Source organism: Arvicanthis niloticus, chromosome 6 (assembly GCF_011762505.2).
Source record: "Arvicanthis niloticus isolate mArvNil1 chromosome 6, mArvNil1.pat.X, whole genome shotgun sequence".
Lineage (NCBI taxonomy): Eukaryota > Metazoa > Chordata > Mammalia > Rodentia > Muridae > Arvicanthis > Arvicanthis niloticus.
This window is the reverse complement of record NC_047663.1, coordinates 24057124-24071812: the sequence shown is the minus strand read 5'-3', so window position 1 is coordinate 24071812 and position 14689 is coordinate 24057124. Positions and strand designations below refer to the sequence as shown.

General features: G+C 54.0%; 1 protein-coding gene across 2 annotated transcripts; it reads left to right on the top strand.

Moving 5' to 3' along the window:
- The first annotated feature begins 5005 nt into the window (after window positions 1–5005).
- Window positions 5006–14296, top strand: Ppp1r1b (protein phosphatase 1 regulatory inhibitor subunit 1B). Of its 2 annotated transcripts, none has more exons than XM_034504356.2 (7): window positions 5006–5722; window positions 7106–7166; window positions 7421–7443; window positions 7802–7877; window positions 11819–12016; window positions 13323–13445; window positions 13530–14296. In XM_034504356.2, the coding sequence occupies exons 1-7, from the start codon at window positions 5642–5644 to the stop codon at window positions 13577–13579; spliced, it is 612 nt and encodes a 203-aa protein (XP_034360247.1). In that variant the 5' UTR covers window positions 5006–5641; the 3' UTR covers window positions 13580–14296. The 2 variants fall into 2 exon arrangements, with proteins under 2 accessions (XP_034360247.1, XP_034360248.1); XM_034504357.2 differs by lacking the exon at window positions 5006–5722 and adding an exon at window positions 6120–6642.
- The last annotated feature ends 393 nt before the right edge of the window (window positions 14297–14689 follow it).

Here is a 14689-nt window from a genome sequence, read left to right as displayed (position 1 = left end):
CTATAAAATGGGACTATCCTAGAAGATTGAATGAGATATTGCACATACAGGGCCTAACTCAGTGTCCTGGACAGTAAAAGTTCCAAATAGGAGTGTAAAAACAAACAAAAAACCCCAAACAAACGCAATAATAATCTTGTTAGTGTCTACAACTTATGTTTGTTTATTCATTTATTCCTCAGTTCATCTCCCCGACAGTACCTCAGAATCCAGAGTACAGATACATGGTATAGAGGACACATCTTAAAACCGTGTGCTAAGAGCTTTGATTCTGGATTGGAGAAACGGCTTAGGGGTTAAGAGCACTGGCTGCTCCTTCAGAGGTTCCATTCCCAGCACCCACATGGTGGTGCACAACTGTCTGTAATTCCACCCAGGGGATGGGACACCCTCGTCTAGCCTCTGCTGGCATTGAATCAACACGATGCGCACACACGCGCGCGCACACACACACACACAGGAGTTAAGAGCACTCGGTGTTTGATTCCCAGCACCCACGTGCCAGCTTACAACTAACTGTAACTCCAGAAGCTCCATTGCCCTCCTCTGTCTTTGCATGCAGGTGGTTACCAAGCAGGCACCCCACACACATAACAAACCTCTAAAGGGGAGCTTCGACTCACATAGAACCAGGACGGGGAGATTGAGCCAGGCAGAGCAGGGGAGCCCCCCCCCCCCAGTGTGGTGATGGAATATATACTTTTTAAATGGTGACAGTCACATGCTATATAGACTTTCCAGCTGGGCTTTGTGGTCCATGACAAAACCAGCACTCAGGAGGCAGAGGGCAAGAGGATCTCCGTGAGCTTAAGGCTAGCCTAGTGTACATAGTGAGTTTCCAGCTAACCAAGGCTTATACAGTGAGACCCTGTCTTAAAATAATAATCAGGGCTAGAGAGATGGCTCAGAAGTTTAAAACACTTGCTGTTTATGAGTCGGCCATGGTGGCTCATGGATTAATCCCAGAACTCGGGAGGCAGAGGCAGGTAGAGCTCTGTGAGTTCAAGGCCAGCCTGGTTTACAGTGCAAGTTCCAGGACAATCAAGGATACACAGAAAAAAAACAAAAACAAAAACCTGTCTTGAAAACAAAGCAAACCAAACCACCACCACAAAAAAAAAAAAAACAACAACAACAACAACAACAAAAAACCCACTTGCTGTTCTTGCAGAGGACCAGGGTTTGGTTCCTAGCACTCAGATGCCAGCTTACAATTGTATCTCCAGGGGTTCAGTCACCCTCTTGTGGCTCTGCATGTAGGTGATACACAAGCAAGCAAAACACTCATATACATGAATAAAAATAAACGAATTTTTTTTTTTTTTTTTTTTAGTTTTTTCGAGACTGGTTTCTCTGTGTAGCCCTGGCTGTCCTGGAACTCACTCTGTAGACCAGGGTGGGTGGCCTGAAACTCAGAAATCCACCTGCCTCTACCTCCCAAGTGCTGGGATTAAGGACAGCCACCACCACTGTCCAGCTTCTTCTTCTTCTTTTTTTTTTTTAATGTATATGAGTACACTGTAACTGTCCTCAGACACACCAGAAAAGGGCATCAGATCCCATTACAGACGGTTGTGAGTCACCAGGTGGTTGCTGGGAATTGAACTCAGAACCTCTGGAAGAGCAGTCAGTGTTCTTAACTGCTGAGCCATCTCACCAGCCCAAAATAAACAAATCTTTAAGCACAGTTCAAAACTCCATTGCAGGGTATGCTCAATCTTGTTATGTTCTGTGCTTCTAACGATTTTTTTTTAAAGCACATAGATTCCGATAGGATTATACTGAATGGCGAGAAGACGCTAGATAAGTGGATGAAGAAGACTCAGATGACTGTTCTCCACCGTCTTGGCCAAGAATGCCCTTGCTCTCTCTATCTTTTCTTTAAATTTTTCTCTCTGTTCCCTTCGCCAAGCTCTCTCTTTCCCCTTAGCGGCAGGCAAAGATGGCCCTGTGCACCCAGCTCGCTTTCCCAAGCTCCTCTAAGGCTGCTTCCCAAGACTTCCTGGGGCCTCCCTTTCAGCTGCCACATGCCGCTCCTTCCAGTTCCAGCTCTGCTTAGTGGTGCCAAGGTCACCTGCTTGATGCCCAACTGCAGACCCACATTGCCAGCCAGCGGTGCTGCAGCCCGAACCCTGGTCGAGTCCGCCACCTGCTGGCCATTCACAAAACTTCATATCTTAAGCGGCGGAGGAAGACCAAACCTTTAAAGACTACCTGGAAGCTCCAACTGCGCTGGGGTTTAAATTGACGATCCTGTTGAATCGTCACAGCCACTGTACAAGATGGGCTTTGAAATATACAGAAGCGAGGAGACACAAAGGAACTGTGTCTCCTTAAGTTTACACAGTAATCCCCGGACCTCCGATCCAGGGCTGGCCAACTCTTCCCTGCCCTCCTACCCCCAATGTGAATTTATGTGCTTGGATTGAAGAAGAGAAATAACTGATTGAGCTTTTTCACCTCCTCAAAGGAGGGCAAAGGCCTCACAGCACCTTCCCAAAGTCGTCTTCCAGAGAAGGACGGTGCAGTGGCTCTTGCACGACCGGGACTGGTCAAGAAGAAAAAGTAAATATCAGAAAGCCTCAAAGCAGTGTGCTCAGAGGGATCAGTCACCCACCACTATACGACCTTGTCAGTCCGAGCGAGCAGGAAATAAGTCAACCGAGGTCTTGAAATTGTTCTTTGGACTTAGCTGCCTGTTCTTCACACTCAAGCATAATAACCCAGGAGTGGTATATTATTTTTACATCTCATTTGCATATGATTAATTCCAAGTCGAAGTGAATGGGAGTCAGGCTGGCTTCTCAGCCCTCCCACCTGTTTGTCCAGTCCCTCCTCCCCTACCTCTTGCTAGGCTCTGCCACCCCCACCAACCCCAACCCACTCCTTGCCCCTGGCCCTCCCTCCCCAGTTCCCTGTTCCCTTCCTCTCTGTCACCCACGCAGCCTCCGCCCGCCACCTGGCCGCCCACCGCAAAAACTTTTCCCCAAGTTCCTGAGAAGTCGCGTAGGATCCAGGAGAGAAAAATCAAAGTAATAAAACCTCATTTAATTCCTAACGGAGGGCAGAGCTGTGAGCTGCAATTATCTTAATGTGGAGCTATTTTTACTCTCTCTCCATCTCTGTCTCCTGCCTTCCTGTCATAAGGCATTGTCCCCTCCACTTCCTTTTGTCTCTTCATCTCTCACACGGTTCCTCTTCTTTTTGCTCTCTTTGTGACGGACACCCCCTTCCCCCCCCAACCCTCTGTCCCTCCTAGCTCTGTGTTCCTCTCCCTCTGTGGGTCCTCTGCACATGTGTCTCCCTACTCCCCTTTGGGGCTGAGTAGTCAGAGGCATGACACCCAGACAGAGCTGGGCAAAGAACTGAAGATTATTCACTGTCCCCAAAAGTCCATCTTTTGGGAATAACTTGTGCTCCCGTCTCCCTAGCACCATGGGGGTAGTCCTTCCTGATTGTTCAGGCCAAGCCAGTGCATTCCCAGAAGTTTCCAATGGGCACTGAGGTACCACTGGGGGTCACAGCTTCATCCCTTCCCCCTTTATCCACCATCCCCTTCCTCACGAACCCCAGCAGGGGAACTCCAGTCTTTTACCCCCACTTTGACCTAAAGGCTGCCCAGCGTCTGCCTGGCCATCTCTCTCTTTATCCTCCCAACATACCAACAAGCTGGGCTTCGCCTTTCCTTACCACACCCCATCTGGAAGAGGGGTCCTGGGCCAAGCTCGGGACTGGCAGAGATGCCCATGTCCCAGGGACATCAACCTATCATGAGCTGCATCCCAGAAAATATGTAAGTCAACAAGCTGTGGCCAGGCCTAGGCCGGAGGATGTGGAGCTGGCCACCAGGACATCCTATTCCCAAGAGCGAAGCTTGGCCCCTGGTGCTCTCCCCCACCACCCCCCGCCGCCCCCAGGGCACTGAGTCTGGGGCAGAACTGCACGCCCCTGACCTCATTTCCATAAGACTCCATTGGCCTCTCAGTCCACCCCTGGAGCCAGAGCGCTGGGCTGGGAGTGGAAAAGTTGCCGGTGGAGTTAGGGGTGTGGTGGGGAGGGCTCCTGCTGTTCCTGGCCTAAGAGTGACCAGAAGAGAGGACAGCCAACACAAACAGAACCCCAGGAGGGCACATACAAGCACAGGTCTACACACGCCCCTTCTGGGCACTACAGAGAGGCACTCAGTCCTTCTTGCCAGTCCCACAGAGGGTAGTGCCAGCTCCTGCAGAGACTCAAGGGCTTGGACAGATAAACAAGGGTACTTAACCCACAAAGTAGCCCCTCTCCTCCATACGAGACACACACACACACACACACACACCTCTGTAGAAGAGACTGGCACCTCGGAATGAACACACGCCCCCAGCTCTGTTCCTCAATGCACCAAGCCCACACATGTGATGGCACGTGTAACTGGGAAGGCAGCCCCCCAACCCTGCCCCTGGGCTGGTTCTGTCCCCTCCCCCAGTAGCTGCGGAGAAAAGGCAAGAGACACGTGAATGCTGGGTACATTGTGGCAGGGACTCATCCCACCCCCCCTCCCCTAGGGAATTTGCTCTCACATTCTCAGCCTCAAGCCCCTCTCCTGCATAGGCCCCCCGCAAGCTGGCACCCGCCTGCCCATCACCTTGACAGTCTCTGACATCCTCCTCCACACCCACACCCTCCCCCGCACACACGCAGTCCTCCCACACGCTGCCACTCACACCCGCAGTTTTGACACTCTGACACACTTACATAGGCTCACACGCTCACACCGCACCGACCCCCACCCTCCCCAGCTACAGCACTCCAGGCCTCTGGCATTCACTCGCACATACTCCCTACCACGATGACTGACAGGTGTCCTCCCACACACACCTCTCTCACACTCGCTTTCTAGGACACCCCCATTCACAGCGTGACATGCTGGCACTCTCCTCTCGACCTCACGAGCCTCCCTTAAAACTCCAAGTCCCGGAGGGCCCCCGAAGTGGTTAAGGCTAGAATCCCGCTCCAGCTGCCCCAGCCCCCTCCTCTTAGCGTCACCATTGGACTCCATCAATAATGCAAAGCCGAGTTCTGGGGAGACCGCAGGGGGCCTCTGGGCCGCTCCCCTAGCCCTGGCTTGCACTCCGCACCCTCCTCCCAGCCCGGGGAGAACACGCTTCTTGATGCTCATTGGCCGCTTTCCACTAAGCCCTCCCTCCAAACGCCTGGGCGCCAGTCCCTGGCAGAGAGGACGGGCTGGGACCCCAGGGTTGGGACCCGTGGGGTGCAGCCAGTAGCGGCAGAAGCGCGGAGAGGAAGAAGGCAGAGTGGGGGATAGACAGAAGCTGGTGGAGCAAGGCCGAGGGCAGCCCGCCGAAACCCAGGGAGAGCTCAGGTTGGGAGCCGGAGCCCCGCGCCTCAAACCGATAGCGCGCAGCCAAGGCGCGGGGACCCTGAGCCCTGGCCTGGGGACGCTGAGCCGGGCACTGCAGGCGAGCCCCGTTGCCCAGCCCTTCCGGCCCTCGCGCGATCCCCTGGTGGAGCGCGGGATTTTCCTGGGTGCGGGGACAGTGCTCCCCCTCCTTCTCCTCCGCGCAGCACGCGCCAGCCGCGGCTCCGGACAGCGGAGCAGGGCTCAGCCAGACACCCCAGGAGCGCGCAGCCGCCGGCCATGGACCCCAAGGACCGCAAGAAGATCCAGTTCTCTGTGCCCGCGCCCCCAAGCCAGCTCGACCCCCGACAGGTGGAGATGGTAAGGGGGCCGCGCCCCACCCACGTATCACCCCCAGCACATTCTCCACCCCCACCCCAGCACAGTCCGGCGCGTCCCATGTTGGACCCAGCCTGGGCTGCAGCGGGGCGCCCCACAGGACGGGAAGTTCTCTGGAGACTCCTAGCAACTTTTCCCCGGACCTTTGAGCCGATCTTGGGCGGGAGAATTCCCGCAGTGAGAGTCCGGGAACAATCTGTTCGCGGGGACTGCCCTTTTGGCTCTTACATAGCCCCGCTAGGCTAGTCGTTTTCCCACGGGGACCACATCACCTTGGTGGCATCCCATGGACACAAACAGCTCTGATGTCTGAGGCTGTCACTTCAACCACTCATGGTCTAGAGGACCACAGTTTCACCCTATAGGCCTAGTGGGGGGGGGGGGTCCCCAGAACGTTGTTCTAAAAACTCTATACTATCAGGACCTGGAGCTTCGACCCCAGAGAGTGAACTGACATCTCTTCCTTGAGGCTTGAGAGACCCACCAAGGTGTGAGGGAGAGTGGTGGTGGCAGAGGTTTGTTCTCGACCTAGCAAGGACACTTGTTGCTGAGATGCCAATGGCTCTGGAGAGGGAGGGTAGTAAAGACTGGAGAAAGCCCTTCTTGGGATGTTTAGGGGAGGGCTGAAGCCTGGGCCTAAGCAGCTTTTGCCAGCGACTGCTTTAGCTTCAATTACCTGGTCCTCCCTCCAGTTCCCTGGAGCTCCAGAGGACCTAATTAACTGACAGTTGGTCTGATTGCCAAGCTAGGGGTGGGCAAGGAGAACATTTTTACAGTTTTTTCCCATGAGAACTGGGTGATAAATTCCACAGCTTGAGAAAGACTCTGCCAGTGGGCCCAGATTCTAACCTCCAGAAACCCCAGCAGACCCCTCAGTGTCTGGAACTCAGGCCCACACTCAGGTAAGGGTGGGGGTGTCTGCAGTACTGGGCTCAGACTTCTTCTGCAGCGGAGGCCAGCTGCTTTGAAGCCCTTGAGCTGACCTTTGGTGGGTAGGGCCATAGGTAGCTCCTTCCCTCTCCCTCGGAGTGCTCAAGTTGGCTGTAGGAGCTGACACCAGCTTTGGTGTCTAGAGGACGTTCTACAATAGCTGTACAATGCGGCTGGACTAGGAGTCCGGGACGGTTTTTCTAGTCCTTTGGACTCAGTGTGCTGTGTGACCTTGAGTACTTTGCTGAACCTCTCTAAGTCCTGGACTTTTCTTCCCTGTAAAATAAAGTGATTGCCTGAGCCCAGTGAGCGCTAGCCGCCTTTGATTCCCAGGCTCCCTGAGGACTCCAAAGCCCAGTTCCCAGCTGGCTGAGTGTGATGGTGTGGTGCCCCTATGAGGTGTTCATCCTGTCCTTCCTTCCTCCATCTCCCTAGATCAGGCGCCGGAGACCAACCCCTGCCATGCTGTTCCGGGTTTCAGAGCACTCCTCGCCAGGTAGGGCCCATTCCCTGCTCCCTACCCCACCTCAGGTGCTTTTCTGAGGGGCCCCACCAGAGAGGGAGGGGCTGGAGACTGGAGGCCTGGAAGGCCAATGCAGCTGGGTTGGTTTATTCTTTTGGCACCTGTTGGCACCAGGAGGGAAGGGCACACTTTTGCTGTCCCAAAGACTGAGGCTTTGGGGAAAGTAACCTGATTCTTTTTCTCTCCTCCTTGGTCATGGTTGGTGTGTGCCTGGTGGCCTCTCTTAGAGGAGGAGGCCTCTCCGCACCAGGTGAGTTTCCTGGGGCAGCTGGAAGGACACTTAGCTGGGCCCTCTGGAGTTGGGCAGGGTAGACTGATGTCTCCAGAGCCAACCTAGGACACCACAGGACACATTAGTATATCAATTGCTTCCCCTGCCCCCAAGATCCTGTTCAGGTGTCACCCTCTCTCTTAGTGGGGTGGGGTGGGGTGTCCATGACTGAGGGTCCTGCTCTGAGTCAGACTTCTGCTAATGTGGGGGGGGGGGCTTAGCCTAGGTGCCCTAGGTGTCCCATGCTATGTCAGCTATTCAAGTCAGTTGTCCCACTGGAGAGAGGGGAAGGGGAAGGGTATCTGGGGAGCCTGTTTCAACTGCTTCTTTCCTGTAGAGAACCTCTGGAGAGGGGCACCACCCAAAGTCGAAGAGACCCAACCCCTGTGCCTACACTCCGCCGTCACTGAAAGGTACTAACCCCACCCCTCCATCTGTCTTATGGTCTCCTGGAGCCATGCACGTGGGTGAGGAAGAGGAACTGTCATCTGGGAAGGACTGCCACCAACCCTCTGCCTGACTTGGGAGAATAGCTTCTTCTTAGGTTCTCAGAGGCAGGGAAAGGGCAGCTAGGATCTTAACAGTAGGTTGGGGGGGAGGGTTTGAAAGGGAGAGCTGGGACAGTAAGCATTGAGGTGAGAGACTCTGAAAGTGTCTCTGCTGGGCCATGCTTGCCGCCCACTTTCCCCTCAGGCTCCACAGCTCCATTCCAGCGTGCAGTTCTGCATCCTGGGCTCCTGCATCCTGCATCTGCTTTTCTGTCTGGGGTAAAAGGCGTCACTCCTGTCTCATATTGCCAGGTCTCATTGGTGGGCAATGGGTGAAATAAGATGAGGGAGATTGGGGGGCTCACAGGGTAGCTTGGTGGTAGAGCACTCAATTGACAGGCCCTAGGTTACAGCCCTAATGCGGATTTTAGGTAAGTCAGTATGGTGGTGCAGAGGTCTGTTAGCTCAGCATTTCGGAGACAGAAGCAGGCTGGGTTTTGTGAGTTCAAGGCCATACTGGTCTATAGAGAGAGTGCTGGGTCAGCCAGAGTTGCACAGGGAGTCCCGGTCTCAAAAAGCAAAACAAAGATACCTGAAAACGAAAACAAAACAAAGTTACCTGATGGCTCATACCTGTAATTCCTCACGTCGGAGGCAGAGGCAGGAAGATCGGTGTGTACATGAGATCAGCCTGGGCCGCACAGTGAATGCCCGACGGCTAGGGCAATGCAGCAAGACCGTGTCTCACACAGAAATGAAAACTGAGTGATTCAGTCCCTGGCCTCATGGACCCTTTGCCTCTGGGGGAGAGCTTGCACACGGACAGTGCTAAGGCTGATGGGATCTACAGGCCAGGAAAGAAACAGGCACACAGAGGGGCTGGCAGTGTGAAGCCAGGCTTTAAGGACAGCCGGAGACTTGATTTCTAGCCAGATAGCTGTAGGAGATACACCTGAAGGAAGAGAAGGTGTGTGTGAGTGAGCCAAGGGCCTCTTCCTAACTAGGTGTCAGTGGCCTGTCACCCACACCCGAGGCCTTTCCTGCTGGGCCTGCCCCTTCTCCTGGAGGTGTGCTGAGACCTCCCCTGGGTGGGTGGGTTTAATGTGGCTTCCCAACAGCCAAGGACAACAGGAGCACCTGTCAGCCTGCCCGCCAAGCCTGGGAGCACAAGAGAGAAGCAGGGAAGAGCAGAGAGAGGAGTTGGTGTTTTCCTTCCCCCAAGACAGGAACGTGAAGGAAGGAAGCCGCAGCGAGTAGCAGTGTGCAAGGACCGGAGGGACATGTAGAAGGAAGGGTTTAAAGCAGGCGTGAAGACACATGGCATATTCCCAAGGAGTACAAGAATTTGGGCTTTAGACTAGGGCGTAGAGTATGTGCATCGCACATATGAGACCCTGGCTTCCAGTACCAGCACCATGTAAACCAATGGTACTGACGCGCCTGTACGCCTAGCACTCGGGAGGTAGAGCCAGGAGGATTGGAAGTTTGAGGTCGTGTTCAGTGAGTCTGAGGCTAACTTGAGATACATAATGAGACTCTGTCTTAAGACAATCTGACTCTTCTCCACACCAGGCTGGGTGACTGTGAGGGGGATCCCCGCCCCGTGTCCTTTCCAGGGAGGTGTTGGGGATGAAGGCTGTGTCTTATACACTAAGCACACACTAACACTGAGCTACACCTCTAGTTCAGCCCTCCCTGGCTTTGGTTATACACTTAGGGAGTGGGCTGAGGTAGGAGTTTAGGGCCAGGAAATTTCTTGTGTACCAAAAGTTGACCAAAGATCTGCTACTCCAGCCTTCTGGAGCTATATCTATAGCATCTAGGTAGGGAGACAGGGATGTGGGAAGGAGTCAGGAGAGGGCTGTATTGGGGTTCTTGAATCTTTTTTTTTTTTTCCCCTGAGACAGGGTTTCTCTGTGTAGCCCTGGCTGTCCAGGAACTCACTCTGTAGACTAGGCTGGCCTCAAACTCCGAGATCCACCTGCCTCTGGCCCCCTCCCCCACTCAAGTGCTGGGATTAAAGGTGTGCAGGGCCATCACCACACTGCTGGCTTCCTGAATCCTAACGAGGAAGACTTGGGGTTGGGGGATTTTAGGGTCCCAGACATGCAGAGGTAAGAGAAGGAGACAGTACTGTAGGGAAGGACCCTTGAAGGCCCAGCCAGGCACGAGAGACTGAGTAATGCAAACAAGCTCACGGGGTAGGGGGGTGGGGGAGTGGGGGGAGCACAGGCTCTGCACACACCTGCCAGCACCTTGGATCACGAACTAAATAACTCTCCTCCCCCGACTGCCTGCCTGCTGACTGACTGCCTCTCCCTCAGCCTAGAGGCCCTTCTGCACTGAGATGGTTCTATTTGGCAAGCTTAGACCTTTCTGGGCAAGGGCAAGTGCCTGGCAGGGCTTGGGTTTTGTAGGGCAGGATTCAAGAGCCCTCCAGGAAGGTGGACAGCACAGGCTCAGGGGAGCAGTGTGGGTGCTTTGAGGTCAGGTCAGAGCTCTCTGGGTTGGCTCAAGGTGAAACTTTGCTGGGTCCCCAAGGCCAGGGCAGGGCAATTTATTGAGATTTTATTGCCTGGGTAGCTTACCCACAGGCACCGGGAAGAGGTAGGTTGGGAGCTGGGGGCAGGGCGGGGCATTGGGCACACACAATGCACCCTCTGTGCCTGTCCCTGAGTTGGCAGGAGTACATGGCCCTGCTCACTGCACAGGAGGTGTTCAGCCTACCCCCTGGGCTGCTAAAAGGAGGGGCCACTGCTGGATTAAGTAGCCCAGAACCACTGGCTACTGCAAAGAGTCTAGTTTGGGGGCAGTGGACCTAATGCCTCACCTATTCTAAAATCCCGATAGTCCCTGGCCTCTTGCTGACCTTGTCTTTTATTTAGTTTTGTTTGAGGGGATTGCTTATGTAGCCCAGGCTAGATTAGACCTCACTATATAGCTGAGGATACATATACATTCCTGATCTTCTTGCCTCTACTCTATGGGTGCTGTGATTACAGGATAGAAACAAAAGCCAGGGCCCTGTAAATGCTACATTCCCAGTCCCTCCACCACCCCAGTCTTAACCCAATAATGTTCTTTTAAACCTTAACAATCCCCAGAACCCCCAGCCCATCCTTTTTTCCCTTCCCCGCTTTTCGTCTTTGGGAAGCCGCCCACACTGTTCCTTTCCTCGGCTGCATCTGAGCAGGTCTTCGTGGTGGTGGTGGTGGGGTGTTGCTGCTTTCTGGGTCACCGCAGAGGAGGCTGGGAGATTAGGGATATGGGTCACGACGGTGAGGGCTACATCTGAGCAGTCCACTTGCCCAGCAAGGACTCTACGGGCTGCAGAGTGCTGTGACCTCAGGCTCAGGACTGTTCCTGGTTTGGGAGCCTGGGGAAGAGTGCAGATTGGTATCTAAGGCTGGGCAGTTTGGGCAGGGAAGCGAAGAAACATGAATCACTGTGAACAATGATAGGGAAAATGGCCCTGGCCTACAGGCCTGGCACCTCTGCCTGAGGTTAACACTGGTAAACACTTTCCAGTACTGGACACGTGGCTGTGGGGGCTCCCTGGCCAGAGAATGCTAAGCTGTTGCTGAGCTGGCCTGGTCTTGCCCAGCCATGTGCCCTGTGGTGCAGGGGGTTTCTGATGCCAGTCTTGGGGTGGGGGAGGGCAGCATCTTGAAGCAGCTTAAGAGCTAATGTGATTAGAATGTACGCCTGTGGCTCCCACCTTGATTTGATGCCCACCCTCCGCGGGGTGGATTGTGACCTTTTACCATTGAACTCGGGCTTCGAAGGGCAGCACCTCTGCCTCAGTTGCATGCGTGAGCTGCTCCTTCATCCTGGCTGACCCTTGCCTCCCCGGTCCCCTCTGCCAGCTGTCCAGCGCATTGCGGAATCCCACCTGCAGACCATCAGCAACTTGAGTGAGAACCAGGCCTCAGAGGAAGAGGATGAGTTAGGGGAGCTTCGGGAGCTGGGGTATCCGCGAGAGGATGAAGAGGAGGAGGAGGAGGAAGAGGAGGAGGAGGAGGAAGACAGCCAGGCGGAAGTCCTGAAAGGCAGCAGGGGGACTGGTAAGCTGAAGGGGCTATGGTCTGTGTGGTTCCTGCTACCGTGGGGTCAGCTGTGGCTCTTCTGGAAGAATCCTGTGACGTCCTTCTATGGCCAGCTTCTGAGACCTGGCATCTCTTAGTGTTGGTTAACCCTTCACCTGATTAGGTTTTCCCCACTGTTCATCCCTTTCTAAAAAGTAAGGCAAGGCTCAGGACAACAGAGTCTAGACCCAAAAAGGAACGTTCTCTCCATGGAAGCGAATTGTGAGGAGGTTCAGAGTCAGAAAGCCTAACATTCCCTTTCAGGTATTTCTGAACCTAACATGCACTCTCTGCTGTGCCGACAGAGGTTGGCTGATTTGCACACTCTAGGACCTTTGAGGGTGTCTTGTCCCTCCTAGGATGGGATGGGAGAGTGCCCTCTAGTGTCCAGATGTAGAATTGAGGATTTAAGAACCAGTCTGGTCTGCACCTCTACTTTAACCTCAGCTGCCTGGAGATAAGGCACCCAAAGCCTACACAGGGGGCTGAAGAGCCAGAAAGAAACCCACAGAAGACCCCGACACCAGACATCTAGGCAGAAAGACCTCACCCTTCCCACGGTTGTATTTTCCACACCTGGCCACAAAAGGCGGTGCTTCATCCATTCAGCCTGGTGCACATTCAACATTTTGGATCTGTTTTTTATGGGAATGGCAAGCAGTCTCCCACTTCTGTTCAGTTCTTGGGCCCAGACAAGAAGCCTTGGGTGTCCTTTCTGTATCTCTGGCTGAGAGGGTGTCATAGGGCTGGCAGAGCTGAGTGAGTGCCTTCTGAGCCCCACCTCCACCCCAGAACAGGTGGAAAATTGATGAAAGCTGCTCCCTCAGGAAGGAGAAGGGGGCCTTGAGTCACATGACTGAAGCCTCAGGGAACGACATCAATTTCCTGCATTCCCAAATAACTCTGGGGACCAGTTCTCTGGGCCTCTTGAGAGGTCAGGGTCTCATTCTGCAATCCAGGTTGGCCTGAAACTTAACAATGCATCTCAGGCTGACCTTGAACTCAAAGCAATCCTCCTGCTTCAGCCTCCCGATAGCTGCATTACTGGCATAAGCCTCCACACCCAGCTTCCCAGAAGGTATTTTCTAAGGTAATCTACACTGATCTTCTTACATAATATTTCCTTTGGAAAAGTGCCCATGAACTAAGTTAAAATCACAGCGACAGTTGTCCAGGCCAGTGTTCTGCCCATCATGCAGCGATGGACATCTCAGAAGCTTGGCCTCAGGCTGTCAGACAGCACCAGAGGGGCACTCAGCCTATATATGTGTGCCCTCTCTTCCAGTGGGGCAGAAGCTTACTTGTGGCCAGGGTCTGGAGGGGCCCTGGGAGCGCCCCCCTCCTCTGGATGAGCCCCAGAGAGATGGAAGCTCTGAGGACCAAGTGAGAGGCAGAGCAACACTAAGTGGTGAGCTTCGGAGTGTGAGCTGGGGAGGTGGATGGAGACCTCCTGGGCCAACCCAGCCTTGAGTCCTCTTTACTTGTCTTTCAGAGCCCGGAGAGGAGCCTCAGCATCCTACCCACCCTGAGCCTGGCACATAAGCTCAGAGCCCTGTATCTCCCAGGAGGAAGTGCTCCCCAGAAACCCACTCTGTTCCCACCCTCCTTTGTACCCTGTCTTTCACCTGCTAGGGCTGCGGCTTCTGAGTTTTAGAAGACTAAGGCTGGTCTGTGTTTGCTTTGGCTGAAGCCCAGAGTCCCCAATGCCTTTCCCTGCCAGTCATTCTTCTATTTACCCGGTGGGAGGGGGGAAGGTGAGAGAACCCACACTGGAAAGCCCAGAAGGCCATAAACAAAAATTCACCCTTCACAAGTCTCCTTTCCAGATTCTCTCCCCCGGGCACAAGAGACCCACAGGGCAGGCCCTAAGATCTGGGAAAAGGAGGTGCTGAGAGCCTACAGGTACCCCGAGATCTCCACCATCCCCTCTTCCTGTGAGGGGCTTTGAGTCTCTAACTCTCTCACAGAGTTCAACCAGGGCCCAGGTCTCAAGCATTCTTTTGCAGAGCCTCAGCATTCTGGATGTCCTCCCCGAGTGTCCTATTCCTGCTGGGTGCCTGCAAGATGGACTGGCAGAGTCTGCTTGCTGCGTTTTGTTTGTGCTTTGGTGCCAGGAATGCACTTACTATATGTCCTTAGAGGGGCCACGCAGTGGGGGGAGCCTGGTTTTTTTTGTCCTCCAGCAACTTGGTCCCATTCCCCTTCCCTGACCTCAGGCCGGAACCCCTCCTATGCTGTAATAAATCTTTGTAAATAATTGTTCCGAGACTCCTCTTTCAGGGGAGGGAGGAGAGACCAGGAAGTAATGGGATGTTCTGACATGGAAGATGGCGGTTATCTTAGGGTCAGGGTCTTGTGTCCAGTCCTTCCCAGGAGCCTTTCCTGCAGGCTTTAAGCATGGCAGACAAACTAGCTCCTGAGGGAGATGACTAAAAGCCAAGGGGTAACAAAGGTCCTCTAGAAGTGTGTGATGGATGTGGTGGTGCACGTCTATCTGTAATCTCAGCACTTGGAAGGCTGAGGAAAAAGGATCCCGAGTTCGCGGGCAACCTGAGAATGTCTCAAAAACAAAAAATAGATTTCTCCAAGGGGTCTGTGCCCACAGATCGGCCCTCATACGCTCCACAGTGCCAGGCCTGTATGGTCTAATAA

Coding starts and splice junctions, on each gene's coding strand:
- Ppp1r1b (XM_034504356.2), top strand. CDS start 5,642: ATGGACCCCAAGGACCGCAAGAAGATCCAGTTCTCTGTGCCCGCGCCC. Junction 5,723..7,105: donor ACCCCCGACAGGTGGAGATG/GTAAGGGGGCCG, acceptor CCATCTCCCTAG/ATCAGGCGCCGGAGACCAAC. Junction 13,446..13,529: donor AGGCAGAGCAACACTAAGTG/GTGAGCTTCGGA, acceptor CTTGTCTTTCAG/AGCCCGGAGAGGAGCCTCAG.